General features: G+C 50.8%; 1 protein-coding gene across 1 annotated transcript; it reads right to left on the reverse strand.

Moving 5' to 3' along the window:
- Nucleotides 1-54: 54 nt before the first annotated feature.
- On the reverse strand, nt 55-13238 carry Thop1 (thimet oligopeptidase 1). Its single transcript, XM_051177250.1, has 13 exons — nt 13114-13238; nt 10195-10407; nt 7465-7613; nt 7025-7132; nt 5169-5271; nt 4326-4486; nt 3239-3374; nt 2570-2936; nt 2151-2352; nt 1315-1501; nt 1095-1223; nt 624-760; nt 55-445 (listed from the first exon to the last, which is right to left on the reverse strand). Exons 1-13 carry the CDS (start codon nt 13127-13129, stop codon nt 290-292), a joined length of 2064 nt encoding a protein of 687 aa, XP_051033207.1. The 5' UTR covers nt 13130-13238; the 3' UTR covers nt 55-289.
- Nucleotides 13239-20172: the final 6934 nt, after the last annotated feature.

Consider the following 20172-nt stretch of genomic DNA (forward strand, 5'->3'; position numbering starts at 1 on the left):
CAGAGCACTGGGGATGTGGCAGGCGAAAGCACAGAAGAAGGAGCAGGCAGGGGGCCCTATGTGAAATTTAATGGCTACATCACAGAGGAACCATGTCCAATCCAACACCAGGTGCTGGGGAGGGGCTAGTGCAAGAAGGAGGCCATCAGGGCAGCCTGAGGCCAGGGGACCTTGAGCTAGGGCCTGACAAGGATGGAAAACTGCCCCAAGCTCTTCCACAGGCCTAAGGGCTGTTGAGGCCGCCCAGCCTGGGCTAGGCTAAGGCACAGGGCAGCAGGCTGGTTTGTGGTCAGCAGGCAGGTGGCTCACTGCCCTCTACCTGCAGGCCTTTGCTCAGGAGGAAGGCATCCTGCTTGGGGTCACGACCCAGGAACTGCTTCAGCATGGTGCTGGCATCTTCAGAGCCCCCTGGCCTCAGGATACTGGTCCGGTAATCCATGCCAACCTGGGGGCAAAAGGGGTTAGGGTTCAAGGGGGATGGGGTTGGCAGCTGGGGTTCTCTGCACCAAGGGGTTAGCTCTATAGAACTGGACTGGCTAGTGAGGAGCTCATGTAGCCCAGGTGCTATTCTTGGCGTTTGCCATAGCTGACTGAGGGCTCAGGGGCAGTGTACCTTGACTCACCTTGGGGCTCAGCACACCTTCTTGTTTGAAGCGTGTGTGGAACATGTCCATAGAGTATACCTCGCTCCACAGGTAGCCATAGTACTGTGCATCATAGCCGCCAGCCAGGTGGCCAAAGGTGGCTGGCATATTGGTCCCTGGACAGACACAGTAAGCACAGTAAGGCAGAGGCTGCAGTGTCCACTCTGGGGAAGGACAGACTGGGCAGGGACAGTGTGGGGCCTGTGGTGATGTGTCCTGGGCTCTGCAGGGTGTGCATCCTGTCCCTGTGCACCCCCTATATGAAGCCCGTGACAGATGCTAGTTGCAGCAGACAGGCTAGGTAGTGTGCGCCTAGGTTACAGCCTCAGGGGGAGTAAGGAAGGCATGGCTTGCATCTCCAGCAGCCCCAGGGGCTCCTCTATGTGCAGCTCTCTGGGAGCTGGGGAAAATGGAGGCCCTGCAGTGTCAGGCGGGCCTTTGACCAGTTACCTGGTGTGGCAGGCACCCCCAGGATCTCTTGGCAGAGCCGGGCATACTCCTCAGCCGGGTCTGCATCTGTCTGTGTATGCAGGGCCTGGTCCACCTTGGCTAGGACGATCTGCCGAAGGTTGAAGAGACCTTGGGGGGAGGTCAGAGGTCAGCCAGCAGGAAGTGGCCACTAAGCTTCATATCTGGCAAGTACCTGTGGCCAAGGCTGGCAAGGCCTCACCTGCATTGGCCTGGCGTGACTTGATAAGCTTCTCCAGCAAATCCTGAGGGGCTGCGCTGCCTGTGCGGTAGTGTTGGGACATGCGCACCAGTGGCTCCTTCTCCCACACCCAGTTCTCCAGCATTTGTGACGGAGCTTCCACGAAGTCTCGTTCCACATGGGTCCCACTGAACATGGCGAACTCCGCCTACACAAGTGAGGAAAGCTTAGACATGCTGGTGACCAGGCCACCCATCTGGCGTAAGTAAGACCTTGTGCAACCCCAGCAGGTGTCAGCTCTTTGGGCTCCTGAACACTGGATACCACTGGCCACTGAGGCCAGTGGCTGGGCCACCCACATTCCTGGGTCCTCAGGCCTCATACTGAGATTCACAAGGCCCAGCCTCCAGTGCATGCAAACTGTGCACAACAGCCCAGTGCTGGAAGAACCTGGGCTGCACGGTACCCTCAAAGTCATCTTAGGTAAGTGTGGGAGAGATGCTCATGTAAAAATGAAATGGCAGTATGACGAGGGCATGGGGACTACTGCAGGTAGATCAGTGGGTAAGGGGGGGCTTGCTGCCAAGCCTGATGCTATGAGTTCAAACCCCAAGACCCAAATCGTGGGTGAAGGTCAACTGTTCTCTGGTCTGCATACGCAAGGCATGGCACATGCATGCACATACCCCTCACAAGCAAAATAAGCAAATGTAATAATAAAACAATTTACGTAGAGCAGAAGGCCCAAGGTCGGCCTGTGCCAGGAGGTGGTGAATGTGCCAGACCAATACTGCCCGTACTTGTCCATGGCATTAGCCCAGTGATGCACTGAACCCCAGGGACCCCATACCACTCACCCGTGAGCACAGCTGGTGCATGACGTGGCCGAACTCATGGAAATAAGTCTCCACTTCATCATGCTGCAGCAAGGAAGGTGTGTCGGGAGTGGGCTTGGTGAAGTTGGCCACCATGGCAGCAATGGCTAGCTGCCGGCTACCATCCTGCCGTAGGCAGCCAGGCTGCAGGCCGAAACAGGCCGCATGGCCATACTTCCCTTCCCTGGGGAGTGAGGTGAGGTCAGAGCAGAGACAAGAGACACCCAGGCATCCAAAGCTGGTAGCTAGCAGTGGCTACTGGATCTGGTAGAGGCCGCACTTCCCCACAGCAGAAGTTCCATGCCACCCTGGGCTTCCTGCTCCTCTATTCCCTTGCAGACAACACAGCATTAGGGTGAGTGGTAGTGAACCCTGATGTCCTGGTAGGTCCCCATGCCCACCTGGGGTACAGGTCGAGGTAGAACTTGCCGATCTCCTCTCCAGAGGCAGTGTCACGCACTGAGTACAGCTGCACATCCTCGTGCCAGGCAGTGGCGCCTTCCTCCAGCGTGAAAGTCAGCCCCAGAAGCTCCTGGTAGATGGCCAACAGCCCACGAGTGACGACTTGCATTGGGAAGTACTCCTTCAGTAGGTTCTGATCCACACGGTAGCGTGTTTCTTCCACTTGGTTCATGTAGTAGCGCATGTCCCACGCGTGGATATGTCCATCAAAGGGCAGACCCCGCTTGGTGCACTCTGCCTCCTTGAGCTCAAGGATCACTGCACGCTCCTGCTCACCCAGCGGCTTCAGCTTTTGTGCCAGTTCATCTGCAGAGGCACCACCGTCACCAGCGGCTACCCCTACTGCCCAGGAAGGAAGGCGCCAACCACCCACATGTGACACAAGGTCATCTACAGTGTAGGAGCCACGGAAGAGCAAGTGCATGTGGAGGGCTGGACACCACATGTGGGTCTTCCCGAGACTGAAAGGACAGTGACCAGTGATAATGACCCCGAGGCTGAAAGGATGGGGCAAAGCTAGGAGCCCATGGGCAGGGCAGGGCAGGGCAGGGCAGGGCAGGGCAGGGCAGGGCAGGGCAGGGCAGGGCAGGGCAGGGCAGGGCAGCTACCTAGGAAGGTGGCTACTGTTTGGCTGCTCTTGGCCATGTTCATCTCCAGGACATAGTCAGCGTGTGTGGGGAATCCCAGGAGGCTGGACTTCTGTGCCCGCAAGGACACCAACTCCTTTAGAATGGCACAGTTCTCCTGCAGGGACACAGGCAGTGGTGGCCCCACCTCTGCACCTCCCGACAAGACCATGGGTGCACAAGACAGGTGAGGGTTGGCTGTCCTGGGACTGGTCTTAGGTGCCACAGGCCTGAGCACACAGAAAGCGGGCCTGCCCTGGAGATGGCACAGCAGACAATGGGGGACAACTGCACGCTCCATTTGGTCACCATAAAGGAAGAACAGGGGCACAATGCAGCACTGTGCCCAGGAAGAGGTAGGCAGAGCAGAGGCAGTCACCTCCCAGTACTCATGTGGGCCTGGCCACCCCACCCATAACACCTGCTGTGTGGTGACACAGCAGCTCAACACATCCAGGCGGGCAGGGGGCCTGATGGGGGCAGCACCAGCCACATATAGGGGCCCTTGGGAGGTCAGGGGAGATTTAGGGGTGATGAGTACTGAGAACTCCATTTTGGTTAAGTGATGGTGGCAATCCTTCCCCACCCAGCCCATGGCCTGGGATCTGAGGTTCACAGTCCACAGACAGCACATTAAGTCCCAGCCTATTCCAAGTCATCCACAGAAGTCAGGTACCTACCTCAAAAACTGTAGCTGTGGGAGGGTGGGGGGACAGGTCCCAGTCACTCTAAAGCCAGTGGAAGTGATAACAGGTACGTCCATTCCCTGCCCTGTCTACTACAGCTCAGGACCCCCACCTGCAATCCTTTGGCCAACAGGAAGCCAAGAGCATGCCACCTTTGGAGAGCCACACTGCCTCACCTGCTAAATGCAGATGCCCCATACAAAGGCTACTAGGTGTCCTCGTGACAGTGAACACCTGAGCATAGGGACATGGTGGGCAGCTGCAGAGGAACAGTGTGCAGCAGTGTGCCCAGGGGAGACAGGACAGTGAGTGTCGGGGGACAGGACAGTGGGTGTAGGGGACAGGACAGTGGGTGTAGGGGACACCTATAGCTGCAGTCCCACCTCCTTGCAGCGGCAGTTAAAGGCCGCCTCCACTAGGCGCCGTGTCTCGGGTACATGGCACTTCTTCAGCAGTGGGAAGTAATGTGGGTACTTGAGGGTGACCTTCAGCTTGCCATCCTCCATCTTTTCCAGCGAGTTCAGGAAGTCCTCGGGGAGCCCACCTATGGATGTGGTGGACATCACTCAAGACGGAGCCTTGAAGCCAGGCCAGCAACCCTGACCCCAGAGCCCCTGGAGAGCCTCCCAGGGCCATAGGTGACCTCGACAGGATGTCTCCAGCTGACCAGTGAGTATGGTACAGGCTGAGGAGCGGTGGGGATCAATGGGCCACCATCCTAGGCATGTGAGATGCTGGGAACCTGCCAGGAAGCCCCGGGCCCCAAAGGGCGGGTGGCATCACAGCCACAGGGGGAAAGCCCCACAGGTGCTAATCCTCCAAGGTCCCAGGCCTGGGCAAAAACTCACTATCCTGTTGGGCATTGGTGGTGCACACCTTCAATCCCAGCACTCGGGAGGCAGAGGCAGGAGGATCTGTTGAGTTCGAGGCCAGCCTGGTCTACAGAGCAAGCTCCAGGACAGGCTCCAAACCCACAGAGAAACCCTGTCTCGATAAAAACAAAAACTCACTACCCCCTATCCTGGGCTAAAACCCACAGTGTGTAGCAGGGTGCCTGTGGGGTCTTGGACATCAACAGTGCCAGGCTAGGACAGCCCAACTGCCCCAGCTCAGGGCTCCTGGTGTAGATAGGATTTGGGCGAGCAGAGCCCAGTCCTCGATTTTCAAGAGAGGGTGTTGCCAGTGTCCTTGGCTAGCTGTGAGGATGCTCACCCTGCGGCACTTACCTAGCTCCTCTCGTGTGAAGGGCAGGAAGGTGGTGTCCTCGTTTAGGTTCTTGTTGAAGTCGATGCACAGCAGGCTCAGCTTCTTCTTGATACCCTTGATCTTCTGCAGAGACAGAGTAGTGTGGGGGACACTGGCCTCCACTGTCCTTCCAAACCAACTTTACACAGCATTGTATGTGTGGTGGGGCACTGGCCCCTGGTGTCCTGCCAGGTTGCCCCTCCCAAGACTTCCCAGCAAACGATAGGAGAAGCTGGAGGCTGGTATGACTTCCACTATGGTGAGATATTGTTTATGATTTATTAAAGCTAGCCTGAGGATTCAGAAAGCAGAGTCAGCCACAGGGCATAGAAGTCAGACACACATTTAAGCTCAGCATCCAGAAGCTAGGAGGTAGTAGTACACACCTTTAATCCTAGGACTCAGGATTAAGAGATAGATGGATCTCTGAGTCCACGGCCACCCAGATCTACACCATAGTAAATCAGTCTAAAAGAGAATTACAGCTCACACCTTTAATCCCAGCATCAGGGAAGTATATAAGATAGAAGCGAGGTCTCAGAGAGGCATTTGTTCTCCAGCCACACTGAGGAGAGGTCCCAGTCTGAGACTTGGTGAAGAGCTTGTGCATGGATCAGCCCTTTCAGTCTGAGCTACAAGTGAAGAGCTAGTGACCATCTGCTTTTCTTTTCTGATTTTTAGCTTGAAACTTGAACTTCAATATCAGTCTCTGGGTCTTTCATTTTTTATGCTATACTCTGCTGCTTCCTGGGCATCTCTGGACTCGTGTGTCCTTTCCTCCAGGAAAGATCCTCAGCCTGCAGCCTGAGGTCTGGCTGTGCTGATACAGATGGGGTTCCATCTCTGTCTGCTACAGGGTCTAGGGTTTAACAGGCAATCAGCAGTTATCAAATGGACAGGGCAACAATCCAGGCTGCAGGCTTTGACGGGGCCCTCTATGACGGGCCCCTTAAGCCTCAGCCTCAGGTCCTTGCTGTCAGCACACGGTAGCATGGCTCCAAGAATCACAGCACAGCCTCCTCAGCAATAGTACTGGGACAGGTGCTGGGGACCACATGTGGCCATCAGGGGCTGCTGGGCCTTTGTGGGGTCTGGACATAAGCCAGGAGACTCCAGGCACTTCCTTCTCCTCAAAGCCACCTGGCCAATGAGTGCTCACTAGAATAGGGACTAGGCATGGGTGCAAAAGGCAGGGAACACTAGGACCCCCTGTTCCAAACAGGGGGACCTTTTTGCCCTTGCCCAACCTATAAAAATGTACATGTACATGTGGGCCTTCAGTGATCATGGTGACATATGAGCTGGGCCCTGCTCTCCAGGGCTAGGAGTCACAGGGAACATCTGGCTCCCTTTAGCCTTCCCTGGCTGTCAGCACCTTAGCACAATGGCATCACTATTCAGTAAAGGTCCTGGGCTCTAATGTGTCAGCCTCTGGGGTCCCACCGAGGAGTGTGCCTTCAAGGCACACTTCCAGCAAGGAGTCCACACAATCTCTTCCTTTCTGAGGCTCATTTGTGCAGCATGCCACCGGTCCTCATCCCTCCAGAGTCATCTGTGGTCTCTGCCTTGCATGACCGTATGCATGGCCTTAGCATGACACCATCTTTTCTGTGCATACCAGGTCTTTAAGCCAGCCCATGAGGCATGCATAGGGACTCACATTCCAGGCCTGGCAGAGCTGACTCAGCCAAGCCCAGGGGAGGAAATGTGGGTGGCTGTAACATGATCTGATTAGTGGCTCTGCATGGATGTGCTTTCCTAGGCTCAGGCCCTAGGCAGAAGACAGGGGCAGTTATCAGGCCTAGACTAGAACTCATTCAGGACAGGGCACACCTACCTCTTGCGTGTCCTGAGGTAGGTGGAGCCCATTTCTCCGGCCTAGCTTGATTAGCCGCTCCAGGTAGCGAGCTGCCTCTGGCTGCAGGGAACCCTTTGGGACTTTCTCCTGGAAGAAGCCATGGAAATCTCAGGGAAGCGTGCCCCCTTCTGTGGCTCTCACAGCCACATGCTGTGATCACAGGCCTGGATCACATACACTCAGCCCTACATCACATCTTACACCTGTATAACTTTAACAGCACCTTGACCACAGCATGCAGTTCACAGTGCCTGCTCTCAACATGCAATTAGCAGTTCAAGTTGTATATCCCACAAAGTGGCTCATGTACACAGGCTATGGTGGGCAGTGGCATCATGGCCATCGGCCATGCAGCAGGCCATGTGCCTGCGTACAGCCAGCACCCCTGTGCCTGTTGCCCCTCTGTCCCCAACATGTACCTGCAGCCACACGACCCTCTGGTACACGTCCTGCCTCATGCTCATCTCCACATCAAACTCCGAGAGCTTCTTGTCAGCCTCTGTGCTGGCAGTGCGGATGTCCTTGGATGGTGACACATGCTGGGGGAAGTCCAGAATGTTCCTCTGTACTGAGGGTGAGATATGGGACAAGGTGAGAGGAGCAGGCCCACCAGCTGCCTCTGCACCCGGGCTCAGGCACTGGAACGGAGGGGGAATGCCACAGCAGAGACTCAAGACAGTAAAGCAGACACTGGGACACCATCAGGCATGCTAACAGGAGAATGGTTCCATGGCTGACCCATTCATAGAAGTGGCTCTTATGCCTGTCATTCCAGCACAACAGAGGCTGAGGCAGAAGGAACATGACTGAGTTTGGGGCTAGCTTTATCTACAGAGTGAGACAATGCAGGGCCACACAAGCTTGAACATTACTACACTTGTCCCCTGACCCAGTCCACTCCCCAGGCATGAAGCCAAGAGGATCAAGAGCATAGGTCACTATGCAGCCCTGAACAGAAGTGAGCCTGACACACACACCATAGCACCAGCCAGAGACCCGGACACAAAGGGGACAGGGCATGGGACTCCAGGACAAGAAACATCCAGAGACAGAAAGTAGACCCGTGGGCGTGGGATGGGAATGAGATGGCAGTACACCTAAGGAGGTCCAGTCTGGGTGGTGATGGCCCTGTATGTTTAGGTCATATAGAGTCCTAGTCACATTAGGGTGCCACCGGCCAGTGCAGGAAGGGACCTGGTCCCTTCAGTACTTTAGCTGCCCATCAACCAAGTGACTGGAACCCCAGCAAGCACAGTATGCAGCAGGGGTGGGAAGGGCCTGGAGGACCAGGAGGCCTCCAGGAGAGGGGTACAAAGGACATGACCTCCATGCAGAGGTCATGGGGGTGAACCGATGAGCTGCGAAGGGGCAGCTCAGACCCACTCATTTCTTTTTGTTCTTTCTGTTTTGCAACAAGGTCTTGCTATAACCAAGTGAGGCCTGAACTTGTGGCAATCCTCTGGCCTCAGTGCAAGGAGAGCTGGAATTAAAGGTGTGAGCAACTACACTGGGTGGAGGAGCTGTGGGAGAGACCAGCAGGGGATATCAAAGCATGCCTGGTACAGCAATGCCAGACCAAGGGAAGGGGGACCAGAGGGTACCCTCAGGCAAGATTTCCACCTGAGACCAGAGGAAGAGGACACTGCTTGATGCATGAGGGTAAACTGAGGCTGGGGACTGAAGCCAGAGCAGGTTTGGGAGCACAAATCAACTGAGGGATATGTAAAGCCACAGCCAGCCGCAAGAGCCGAAGGAAAGTGGTGGCGGGCCCATCTGCACCACACCTGGGGATACAGGCAGAAGGGTTGTGCTGAACTCAAGGCAGACAGGCCTCAGTGGCCTGGACATGTCTTTCCTACCCATTTCCAGAAAGGGGCTTGGGACACAGTAGCCCTCAGACTGGGCAGCTTGGACCTTGAGTCTGCTGGGTCTGAGGAGGAAGCTGCCATGACAGATGGCAACAGGAACACCTAGCATCATATTAGAGACACAGAGCGGAGGAGGGGTAACACACGAGGATCTGAAAAGTTGGTACCGATGGCCACAGCTCAGCCCTGAGAGGGGGCGGGCGTCTGATGGCACTGAGGCCATGAAAAGTTACATGTGGAGAATCATGGAACTCCCAGCTTCAAAAATGCTGCTGCTGTGGTAACAGAAAGCAGATGCCCTGCTGAGAGTGTGGAGGTGTGCCCTATGAGATGCTGAGGCAGGAAGACAAGGATGACTTTCAACTGTCTGGTAGGCATAAAGGTGACTCAAAACAAAATGAGGAATAGTAAGCTGGCTGAGTGAGAAACAGTGTCTGCCACCAAGTCCAACAACCTGAGTGTGACCCACATGGTGGGAAGAAAGAACAGGTGAATGCAAGGTGAATTCAGGCTGCAGCAGAATGCACATGGACAACACTGACACATACTTGTTATCCCAGCATACAGGAGGCTGAGGCAGGAGGACTGCAAATTTGAGGCCAGCCTGGGCTACACAGTCATACCTTGTCTCAGAAAACAAAAGAACCAAGGAGATGGCTCAGTGCTTAGCACACTGGCTGCCCCTGCAGAGGACCCAGGTTTGGTTCCCATCATCCACACAGGGATCACAAACACCTGTGACTCCAGCTCCAAGGCAACAGATGGCCCCTCTCGCCCCAGTGGGTACTGCACACAAAGGCACACACATAGGCCACATATACATACACAAAATATTTTTGTTGCTTGTGTTTCCTTTTCTTCTTCTGTTTATTATACAGGGTCTTGCTATGTAGACCATGCTGCCCCCAAACTCACTACATAGACCAGACAATCTCAGAATTCATTGTGTAGACCAGGCAAGCCTTAAACTCAGAGATCCATCTGAATCTGTCTCCTAAGTGCTGGGATTAAAGGGTGTGTGCCACAAAACCTGGTCCAAAAATAAAGAAATCTTTAATAGAAGGAAAACAAACTTGGACAAGGTATGTTTGGCAGCTCAGGTAGGAGCCAACACCTGGTTCACAGAAGCCACAAAGAACTCGGTTTCAGAGTTGACACCTTCTGGCTCTTTACGCCCATGCTGCAGGGAGGCTAGAGAAGGCGTTAGGCTACTACTACCTGCCCTGTTGGGTAAACAGGTCCAACCAGCCTCTGCAAATACAAGGGACCTACTGAGCTCACCTGTGTAGGTCACCTCCACATCAGCCAGCGCCTTCAGTGTGCTCTCATAGGACACATCCTGGAAGTCCTGGGCGCCCACACGGTCGTACACACACTTGGTCTGTTCAATGAGCTCCTTGGTCAGTGCCTGGATCTGCTGAGCACTCAGGTCCCAGCGTAGATGATTCACTGTGGAGCACGGAGAGACTGCATCCACAACATCTCCAGCACAGGCTGCAGGAAAAAGAGTGGAACAATTGCTCTCAGCAGGAGCATAATAAGAAAGAGGGCCAGGGGCTTATGGGAAGCACCAACCCTCTACCAAATAGAGCCTGTCTAGCATCCTCCTCCCAGGATCTGCTGAAGCAACAATGTCATGAGCAAGGAGTAAGTGCCGGCCAGAGATAGAGCCGCGGCCCAGCCCTTCATGATGTGGATGGGATACCTTATGCAAGGGTTCTACCCCTCACTGGGGGATTCTAGGCAGGGCTCTACTGCTGAGGGATCCTACTGCTTTGGCAAATGAAATCCTAGAAATGTAAGCACAGGTTCTGGTCAGCTTCACCCTTTCAAGGTCTAGAGAGGCCAGCCCTGAAGGGTTTCCAGAAGTCTGTCTTTCTATTGGTCCCCTCTTTTCTATACCATGCTGGTGCCACCCAGCCACCCAGTATGTCTTTCAGGGTTAGGTGTGGCCCTCCACACCCCCGGTGTTGCTGAGATATAATTAAGGCCATTCCTGCCCACAGCAGGCCTTACTGACAAAGGCAGGTGTAGGAGAGTAACTGGCAGGGAAACAGATCAAGAACAGGGCAGTGGAGGCCAGCAGCTGCCAGCACTTACCACACAGCCCCAACAACACTGGTTTAACACTGGTGATACAAGGCAGCTGGGCAGGGCCATAATTCAGGGCCATGTAAAATAAAGATGAGTGGGCACATGCTCACCACATGCAGACCATTACGCTGCACTCGAGCCTTTACCAGACAGCAACAAGGGCCCTTAAGATGGGGTAGGAAAGGTGACTGCCCACCAGGAGAGCGTTTTCACAAAGATAGACTGGGTGAAGGGATGAATGGCTGTTCGCATAGTGTTCAGGAGGCTGAAGCAGGTTTCCATGTTTGAGGCCCAAATAGAGACTATAATGCAACCATGTTTCTCACAAGTAAAAATGAAAATAGGGACAGGGCCTGTGGTTCAGTGGGTAGAGCACTCATCCAATGTGCACAATGCCCTTGTTCCATCCCCACCAACATTTATAAAAAAAAAAAAAAACCTCAGGTGCAGTGGGGACAACTGTCAAGCTGAGGCAGGAGGACAAAGTCCAGGGTCACCAGGGCTACATATCAAGTATGAGGCTAGCCTGGGGTACATGGACCCTGCGTCAAAATTCAAAACCATAAAAATGGTGCACACCTTTAACCCCAGCACTCAGGAGACTGAGGCAGGTGGATCTCTGAGTTCAAGGCCAGCCTGGCCTACTGAGTGAGTTCCAGGACAGCCAGAACTTCACAGAGAAAGCCTCTCACTATATAAATAAGTAAGGTGGCCAGCTATTGAGGAAAATACTTGGTGTCAATCCCTGTCCTCCACAGACCCACATGTGTGCTGCACATGCACACACACACACACACACACACACAAGCAAAGGGCTTTAGAAGTGGGGGCAAGGCTAGCTGTGAGAACAGGGAGAGTTCTAAAATTCTGGAGAAGCCAGGATTTTAGCATCTTTCTGTAAACATTTGGATTACCACCTCCATTTCAGGTCACCTTCAAGGTCCTGAGGCAAGAGTAATTCTAATTATGCCTGTTACCATGATCACACCTGGGGATGATACACAAGCATGAGAAAACCCAAGGAGGTAACACACATCTCAGGGTACTTTCTAAGACATGAGACACAAGTCACACAGTGTGTTTTTTTTTTTTTTTTTTTTTTTTTCTTTCATTGCACTGGTGCTGGTGGGGAACCCTGGAAGTAGCAGTCATGGCTGACCATATCACCAACCCTTTTTAGTGTTTAAGATAGGATCCTGTCAAGTTGCCCAGGCTAGCCTTGTCATCTTTGGAGGCTGGATGAGTTTCCTTTTAGGAAGTAAGCAAGTCCAGGAGACACCAGATAGCTAAACAGTTGAAGGTGCTTAATCCCCAGACTCATGAGGTGGAAAAAGAGAATGGAATGGCAAGCTGTCCTGACCTCCAAATGGACATCCTTACACACACACACAGTACATCACGCCTTAAAAAAAATCCAAACTTTTTATGCTGTCTACACCTGACCCTGGATCCCTGCCCCCATCCTCACAGGGTGGCTCCTCCTCAGGGCCTCAGAAAGAGGAGTACCGGCCTGCACCCTCGTTTCCCATGTGTTAAGAGGCTTGGGTAGGAGAGGAGGCTCAGTGGTGAAGGGCGTTTGCTGCTCTTCAGAGGACCCTAGTTCGGTTCCCAGCACCCTTAAAAGGCCACTCCCAACCACCTGCAATTAATCTCAGGTATACAGGGCCCGCCGCACTCTTCTGGCCTGCGTGAGTGCTGTACACTTGTACACGCACTTAAAGATAATCCTTAAAAAAAAAAAAAAACCTAATTGGAGGTGCTCCCCTGACCTCGCTATATGCTAGATGGTACACGGTCCTGGCAACCAGGTTCCTACATGCCACCGTGTTCACGCAGCCCTGCAGAAAACCCCCTATGCCTTTACTCCATGTGTGGTCTTGCTCATCGCCGGCTTGGCAGTCCATCTCACTCTACTTAGAACGGCAGGGAGCATGACGAAAGTTTTTAAAAAATCTTTTTAAATGCCGTCTGCCAAGAGGATGAAGTCATGGGAAAGTTGGATCATTCATTTTGCAGATGAGGGGGTCGGGGGTACCGGAGATCCCACAGGCTCCAGGAGCCGGAGGAGGTGTGCCGACCCGGGCCTGGGTGAAGGGAGGCCGGTACCTGCAGGGGGCTTCATGACGGCGACGTGAGCGCGCACCGACGGCCCTGCTCCCGATACTCAGCCTGGGCGGCCCGGTCTCCTCGAGAGCTCACTCGCCTTACCGCTGCTCCGCCGTCGCTCGCAGACTGAGGCGCCCGCCACCCGCGCGCTCGGGGCACGCTGGGAAAGCGCCTGCGCGCCAGGGCAGGCGGGCGACGAGAGTGCGCATGCGCACAGCTCCACTAGTCGGAGGCAGGCGCATCCAGGCTCCATCCACGCTTCCGGGAGGTTGAACCGCTAACTGTGTGGTTCTGCGCATGCGCATATCACTGCCGCTCTTGTGATTGGCTGTCAGATATTGGTGGGCGGGGCCTTAAAGCAGCTAGGATGCTGTTTCTATGGAAACCTAACATCTTTCTCTGGCTATTTTCTGGTGCAGACTTTGTGTGTTTGTCCTTGGCCTATTAGTTCATTTCATTTCTTTCCGTTCGTGAGTTCGTGTAGCCCTTGCTAGCCTCACTACCTTGAACTCCAGATCCCCAGAGTTCTGGGATGATAGGAGCTGCCACTATGCCTGACTTCTCCTTCTTTTGTCTTTTTCCTGAGCTGAGTGCATATACCTGCAATTCCAGCGCTAAGTGGAAGCAGCTCAACCTGCAACCTGCAGGGGTACCCTGGGCTACATACCCTGTCTGCTAAAAAAACAAAAACATACCAACAAAACTTAAAGGAGTTATCTCTAGTGATAGGACAGAGTCTTTTCGTGGTGCTAAAATACTCCGTTTTAAGCAGCAATAGGGGACTGCTGAGCTGGTTCAGTGGTAAGAGCACTAGCACTGACGTCTGAGGACTTCAGATCCCAGATCCCGGCACCCACAGTACTCACAGCTCCAGGGGACCCGATGTGGCACACATGCACACAAACATAAATATACCCTTTCACACAGTAGCTTAGGGAAGACAAAGACAGGCAGATCTCTGAGTTTGAGGCTAGCCTGGTCTACAGAGCAAGTTTCAGGACAGCCAGGACTACACAGAGAAACCCTGTCTTGAAAAACGAAACAAAGCACAAAAGTACCTTAAAGGACACGAAGTTTATTTTCGCTTATAGCTCATGGCATAGGTCCTGGGGGAAATCCAGGCAGTAGGATCTCGAAGCAATAGGTCACACTAGGGCATGATAGTGATCCACTCACTTCCTCCATTTTTATAGTTCAGGATCCCTGCCCAGAGTCTTCCTCCATGAGATAATCAAGATAATACCCCCAGGAAGGTGCAGGAGCCACCTCCCCAGGGATTCAGGATCCAATCAGATTGGTGGGTTACAACTATCATCATGACTACCTACAAAAAAAGAAAAAGAAATGAAAAAATACCATCCTGGATCTGGATAGGTGGATCTGCCTACAAAGGGCTACAGGCGAGGCAGACAGGAGCATTGGAGAAAGGGGCTAGACCAACAGAATCTGCAGGCTTGGCTTTAAGAGAGTTTTTTGTTTTAATTATCTTCATTTTATGTGTATGATATTTAGTGTGTATGATGTATGTCTGTACAACACATACATGCCTGGTGTCCTTGGAGAACAAGGGTTGTGGAATATTATTTTAAGATGTGTTACAACCCCACCTCTGACAGAGAGTTGACCTCCAAATTATAGAAAGAACTCAAGAAACTAGACATCAAACTACTAAATAATCCAATTTTAAAATGGGGTAAGCTCTAAACAGAGAATTCCCAACAGAACAATCTCAAATGGCGGAAAGACACTTAGGGAAATGCTCAACATCCTTAGTCATCAGGGAAATGCAAATAAAAACAACTTTGAGATTTCATCTTTCACCGATCAGAATGGCTAAAATAAAAAACACCAATGATAGCTTATTCTGTAGAAAATGTCGAGAAAGGGGACAATCCTCTATTGCTGGTGGGAGTGCAAACCTGTACAGCCACTGTGGAAATCAGTATGGTGATTCCTCAGAAAATTAGGAATCAACCTACCTCAAGACCCTCTAATACCACTTTTGGGTATATACCCAAAGGATACACACTCATACCACAAGGACATTTGCTCACCTATGTTCATAGCAACATTATTTGTAATAGCCAGATCTTGGAAACAACCTAGATGTCCCTCAATTGAAGAATGGATGAAGAAAATGTTATACATTTGCACAGCGGGCAGAGTACTACTCATTGGTAAGAAACAATGACATTCAAAAATTTACAGGCAAATGGACAGAACTAGGAAAAACATTCTGGGTGAGGTATTCCAGACCCAAATAGACAAACATAGTATGCATGCACTCATAAGTGGATTCCAGACATAAAGCAAAAGATACCCAGCATACAATCCATAACCCCAGAGAAGCTGGAACCCTCTTTCCAAAACAGAGGGAAGCAGATACAGATATCTACAACTAACTATTGGGCTGAACTCCTTGAGAACAATCAAAGTGAGGAAGGAGCAATAATATGAACTATCGAGTGGGAATCAAGATTCACTGGACTCAGTATAGGTTAAGTGAGATTTATTTAGGGAAACTTCACTTACACATGAAACAGATGACTGCCGCAGGTTCCTGCTTCATGGATGCCACCCTGCCACCCGGATGCTCTCTGGAACCCAATCAGGAAACAAGAGAGGGAGCTGGGGATCCCAGACCTAGTCATCATGTTTCCCCCTCCTCTGTCTGGTCTGCACCTGTGACCATACCCAAATGGGCGTGGTCAGTGCTACAGGTTCAGGCAGGGTAGATATCTCACTAGGATTCCCTTTTTAGTCTAAAGAAAAAGGATTTAAAGTTGATACGAATGTTGTTACTTTGTTACAGTTATGTTATAGGATAAAGTTGGAATAAGATGGAGAAGGGGACAGGGTAGTGTCCCTCGTGAGGATCCCAAAGTAAGGGACCTCGTGGGAGAGCATAACAGGTTCCATGGCAGGAGAGGGTGACCGAGGTGGAGGGACAAACACACCAGGCAGATAGAGCTTGAGTGAGAAGTTTATTTAGAAAGGGGAGTGAAGGGGAAGGGAAGAGACATAGAGGCACCAGGAACAGAAGAGAGAGAGAGAGGAGAGCTGTAAAAGAAAGCAAAGAGAAAGAGCAAAAAGAGATCATAAGTGGGTGGGGTCTGTCTTTTAAAGGGGTCCTTTGCACCTGTGTGCAGACTATGAAACCATGGAACCCAGGGCTGACCAGAGTACTGCCCGAGTGCATTCTGCCAGGTGACAGGGGCAGACCAGCATAATGCTTGAACCCTTACAACAAAACTATATATAAAGATAGATAATATCAAGTATGCTCTAGGCAGAGGAAAAGTAAAAACAAGCACACTTAAGACCTATTGCCTAAAAAAAAAAAAAAAAAAAAAAAAAAAAAAAACCTATTGCCAGTGAAGCAACAAGAGCAAATGGTAAGAAATACAATGAACAAAGGTGTCAAGACCATTATGGGGAAACCCACAGAATCAGCTGACCTGAGCTAGTGAGAGAACATTGACTCTGGTCTGACAAATGGGGAAACCTGCATAAGACTGAACTAGACTCCTTTAATATAGGTGACAATGGTCCAATTGGGACAATATATGAGGCCACTGGCAGTGGGTCCAAGATCTAACACTAATGCACAAACTGACTTGGTGGAGCCCATTCTATATGGAGAGATAACTTGCCCAGCCTAGACAAAGGAGTGTTGGGGGTGGAGAAGCGCCTTGGTCCTGCATCAATGAGATGATGGGACACACTTAGTAGACTTTCTAGGGGAGACCTTATCCTCTGGGGAGCAGATGGAAGGTAGGAGGGAGGAGAGGAGGGAAGGGAAACTTGGATTGGAATGTAAAAAATAAATTAATAAAAAATGTTTTTTAAAAAAGATGTGTTACAAATGTGTTAGGATGCAGGGATGTATAGCTTTCTTTTATGTTGAATTTGTCTAACTCTGTGAAGCGGTGATTCTTTGTCTAAAATACCTGATTAATCTAATAAAGAACTACATGGCCAATAGCGAGGCAGGAGGAAGGATAACCAGGGCTGGCAAGCAGAGAAAATAAATAGAAGGAGAAAAAGAAAGATCTAGGAACAAGAGAAGGAAGGAGAAAAGAAAGGTCCAGCCAGCCATGGAGTAAGAATAAAATTAAGATACACAGAAGAAAGAGAAAGGTAAAAGCTCAGAAGCAAAAGATAGACAGGATGGTTTAAAAAAAAAAAGCTGGCTAGAAACAAGTGAAGTTAAGGCCAGGAATTTGTAATAATAAGCCTCTGTGTATGAGTTATTTGGAAGTGTATAGAGTGTATAGAGTAAAACAACCAACAACACAGAAGAGTGGGTGCTGGGAACTGAACCCCTGGTCCTCTGAAAGAGCAGCCCAAGCTCTGAATCACTGCACCATCTCTCCAGTCCTTAGGTGAGAGAGAGATTAGTGCCTTGATATACAAGATAGAGAGTGACTCAACTTTGGATTACCATGAGTATGTTACATATGTTCCAACAAACAGGGCACATGCACACATGCACACAACATGGACCCACTTGAACCCTGTTGATGTGGGGCACTTGGAAGTGAGTTTGGGGGCATCAAAAGAGCTTGTGGGAGTCAGTCTGCAGACTTGATGGCAAGTGCTTTTACCCCCTGAGCCTTTGCAGGGCCCTGGTGTGTGTGAGTGTGTGTGTGTGAGTGTGTGTGTGTGTGTGTGTGAGTGAGTGTGTGTGTGTGTGAGTGTGCACGTGCATGTGCATGAGTGCCCTTATGAGTGTATGATCTGGTGTTTTATCTGCTGCACCACCTTCATGCAGTACTCATGAAGTAAATAGCCGAAAGCAGCCTTGTGGGTGCCATATCTTGAACCTGGGTCCTCTGGAAGAGCAGCCAGTGCTCAAATTACCGAATCATCTCTTCACCCTGCAGGATTTTCTTTCTTTCTTTTTTTTTTTTTTTCAGAAGGGGGTCTCAATAGCCTGGGCTTACCTGGAATTTGCTGTGAGGATGGCCTTGAATTCTTGGCCCTCCTGCCTTCCTCTCTATCTCCAGAGTGTTGCATGATAGTAATGCACTTCCACATCTGGATTCTGCGGTCCTGGAAATGGAACCTATGGCTTGAGTGTGCTCAGTTATGGCTCTTCACACTGAGCCCCTCCTTGAGGTCATTACAGCAACTTCAACACCGAGGAAGTCTCATCCCTCCTAGTTTTCTTTGTATGTGTGTGGGTGGGTGGGTGACAGTTGAGATGTGGTCTCATTTAGTAGCCCAGGCTCAATGATCCTCCTGCCTCAGCCTTCCCCAGTGCACATATGAGCTATAGGTTAGGACTTTTTCCCCCATTACTTTAGAATTTTCATCAAAGTTTGTATTCATGTCTGCTGTTCCCTGTGTCTTAGGTATTATTTTTCTTTTCCTTTCAGATTTTTCCATTTGTCAGCTGTGAGGAATCAGACACAGGACCACACCATTACCCTCCACAGTCACCCTCCTCTGCCTGAGTAGAACCCCTCATCATTTGGTCAGGAGTTGGCTACAGAGTACGCAGAGACTCATGGCTTGAGTGTGGAAAGACTCTTTGGAGTAACCAGGGGGTATGATGTGAAACAGGCCATCATGAGGCAGGAAAGGAGTATAGGGGAGCCTGGGCAGGACACAAAGCTGCCCAGATCACATCCAGTCAAGAGAAGAAAGCCAATGCAGACACCTTTCCTGGCCTGTTTCCTCTCAGATCCCTTCCACCCACCACCTAGGAAATGCTGCCACCCACAGCTGTAGCAGGCTTTCTCAGACTGTCAGTCCCTCAAATCATGACTTGGAGACTTATTATTTGTTACAAATGCTTGACCTTAGCTCAGGCTTGTCCCACTAGCTCTTACAACTTAATCTTTTAAATCTTCATCTATGTTTTGCCTTGGGACTTTTTACCTTTCATTCTGTATGTCCTACTCCATTTCCAGCTGGCTATCCCCAAGTGCTTCCTTCTCATTCTCCATCCTTGTTTTCTCTGCCCACCAGCCTAGGCTATGCCTCTACTGTTTAGCTATTGGCCTTTCAGCTCTTTATTAGACCAGTCAGGAGACTTAGGCAGGCAAGGTGAAACAGCAACACATCTTTACATAGTTAACAAACACAGCATATACAAATATGACACATTTTTGCCTAGTTAAATAATCCACAACACACAGTGGGTTAGGGCTTTTCAGATCAGTTAGATTTAATCAAGACAGTTCCCCACAGCCCACAAGCCAACCTGATTTAGACAATTCATGAAGACTCTTGCTAAGTGATTTAGGTTGTGTCAAGTTGGCAGTTAAAACCAATCTGATGAAGGAAAAGCAGAAGTCACAGGATTGCAAAGAGGTGTAGTTAAGTTTGTATTCTTTCCCTATAAATGGAATTTCTGGTGAAGATTCCTAAAAAACAGTATGTTTTCAGACTGGAAGTAAAAAAAGCCTTAAACAGTTGGTAATTGCCAGGGAATTCTCTGGTAGAGATGGTTTCAGCTGCATATGGAGGCGACAGGGTCCTCTCTCTTCTCAAGTCCCTCAAAGGTGCCTGGCTGTTCTATCCTGCCTTAACACACACTTCAAATTCCTAATCAACCCAGGACACTTACTATAGTAATCATAACCATACATCGATGGTGGTGGGTGTATATAAAGGGGAAAGGCAGAAGACTGACATCTCAGTATTCGGAAGCTGATGCAGAGGGATTGCCATAAACTTTTATTTTCCAAGATATTATTTCTCTGTTTTAAACGAGGCTGTCCTTGAACTAGTGGTCGCTTGCCTCTGCCTCCCGAATGCTGGGATTAAAGACGTGGTAACTAATGTCCATGGAGATTGTAATGGTTTGAGTCCAGCCTGGGCTACACAGTGAAAGGCAAGGGTGTGGTGGAGAACGACTTTACTCCCAGCACTTAGGAGGCAGAAGCAGGCTGATCTTTGAGTTTGAAGCCAGCCTGGTCTATAGCGTGAGGTTCTGTTTTGAAAACCTAAAAAAAAAAGAAAAGAAAAGAAAAAAGAAAAGAAAAAGAAAAAAAAAAAAGACAACAAAACGAAAATAGCATAGCAACATTCCGTGCTGTGACGCAGGAG

This window comes from Phodopus roborovskii, unplaced genomic scaffold (genome assembly GCF_943737965.1).
Source record: "Phodopus roborovskii unplaced genomic scaffold, PHOROB, whole genome shotgun sequence".
Lineage (NCBI taxonomy): Eukaryota > Metazoa > Chordata > Mammalia > Rodentia > Cricetidae > Phodopus > Phodopus roborovskii.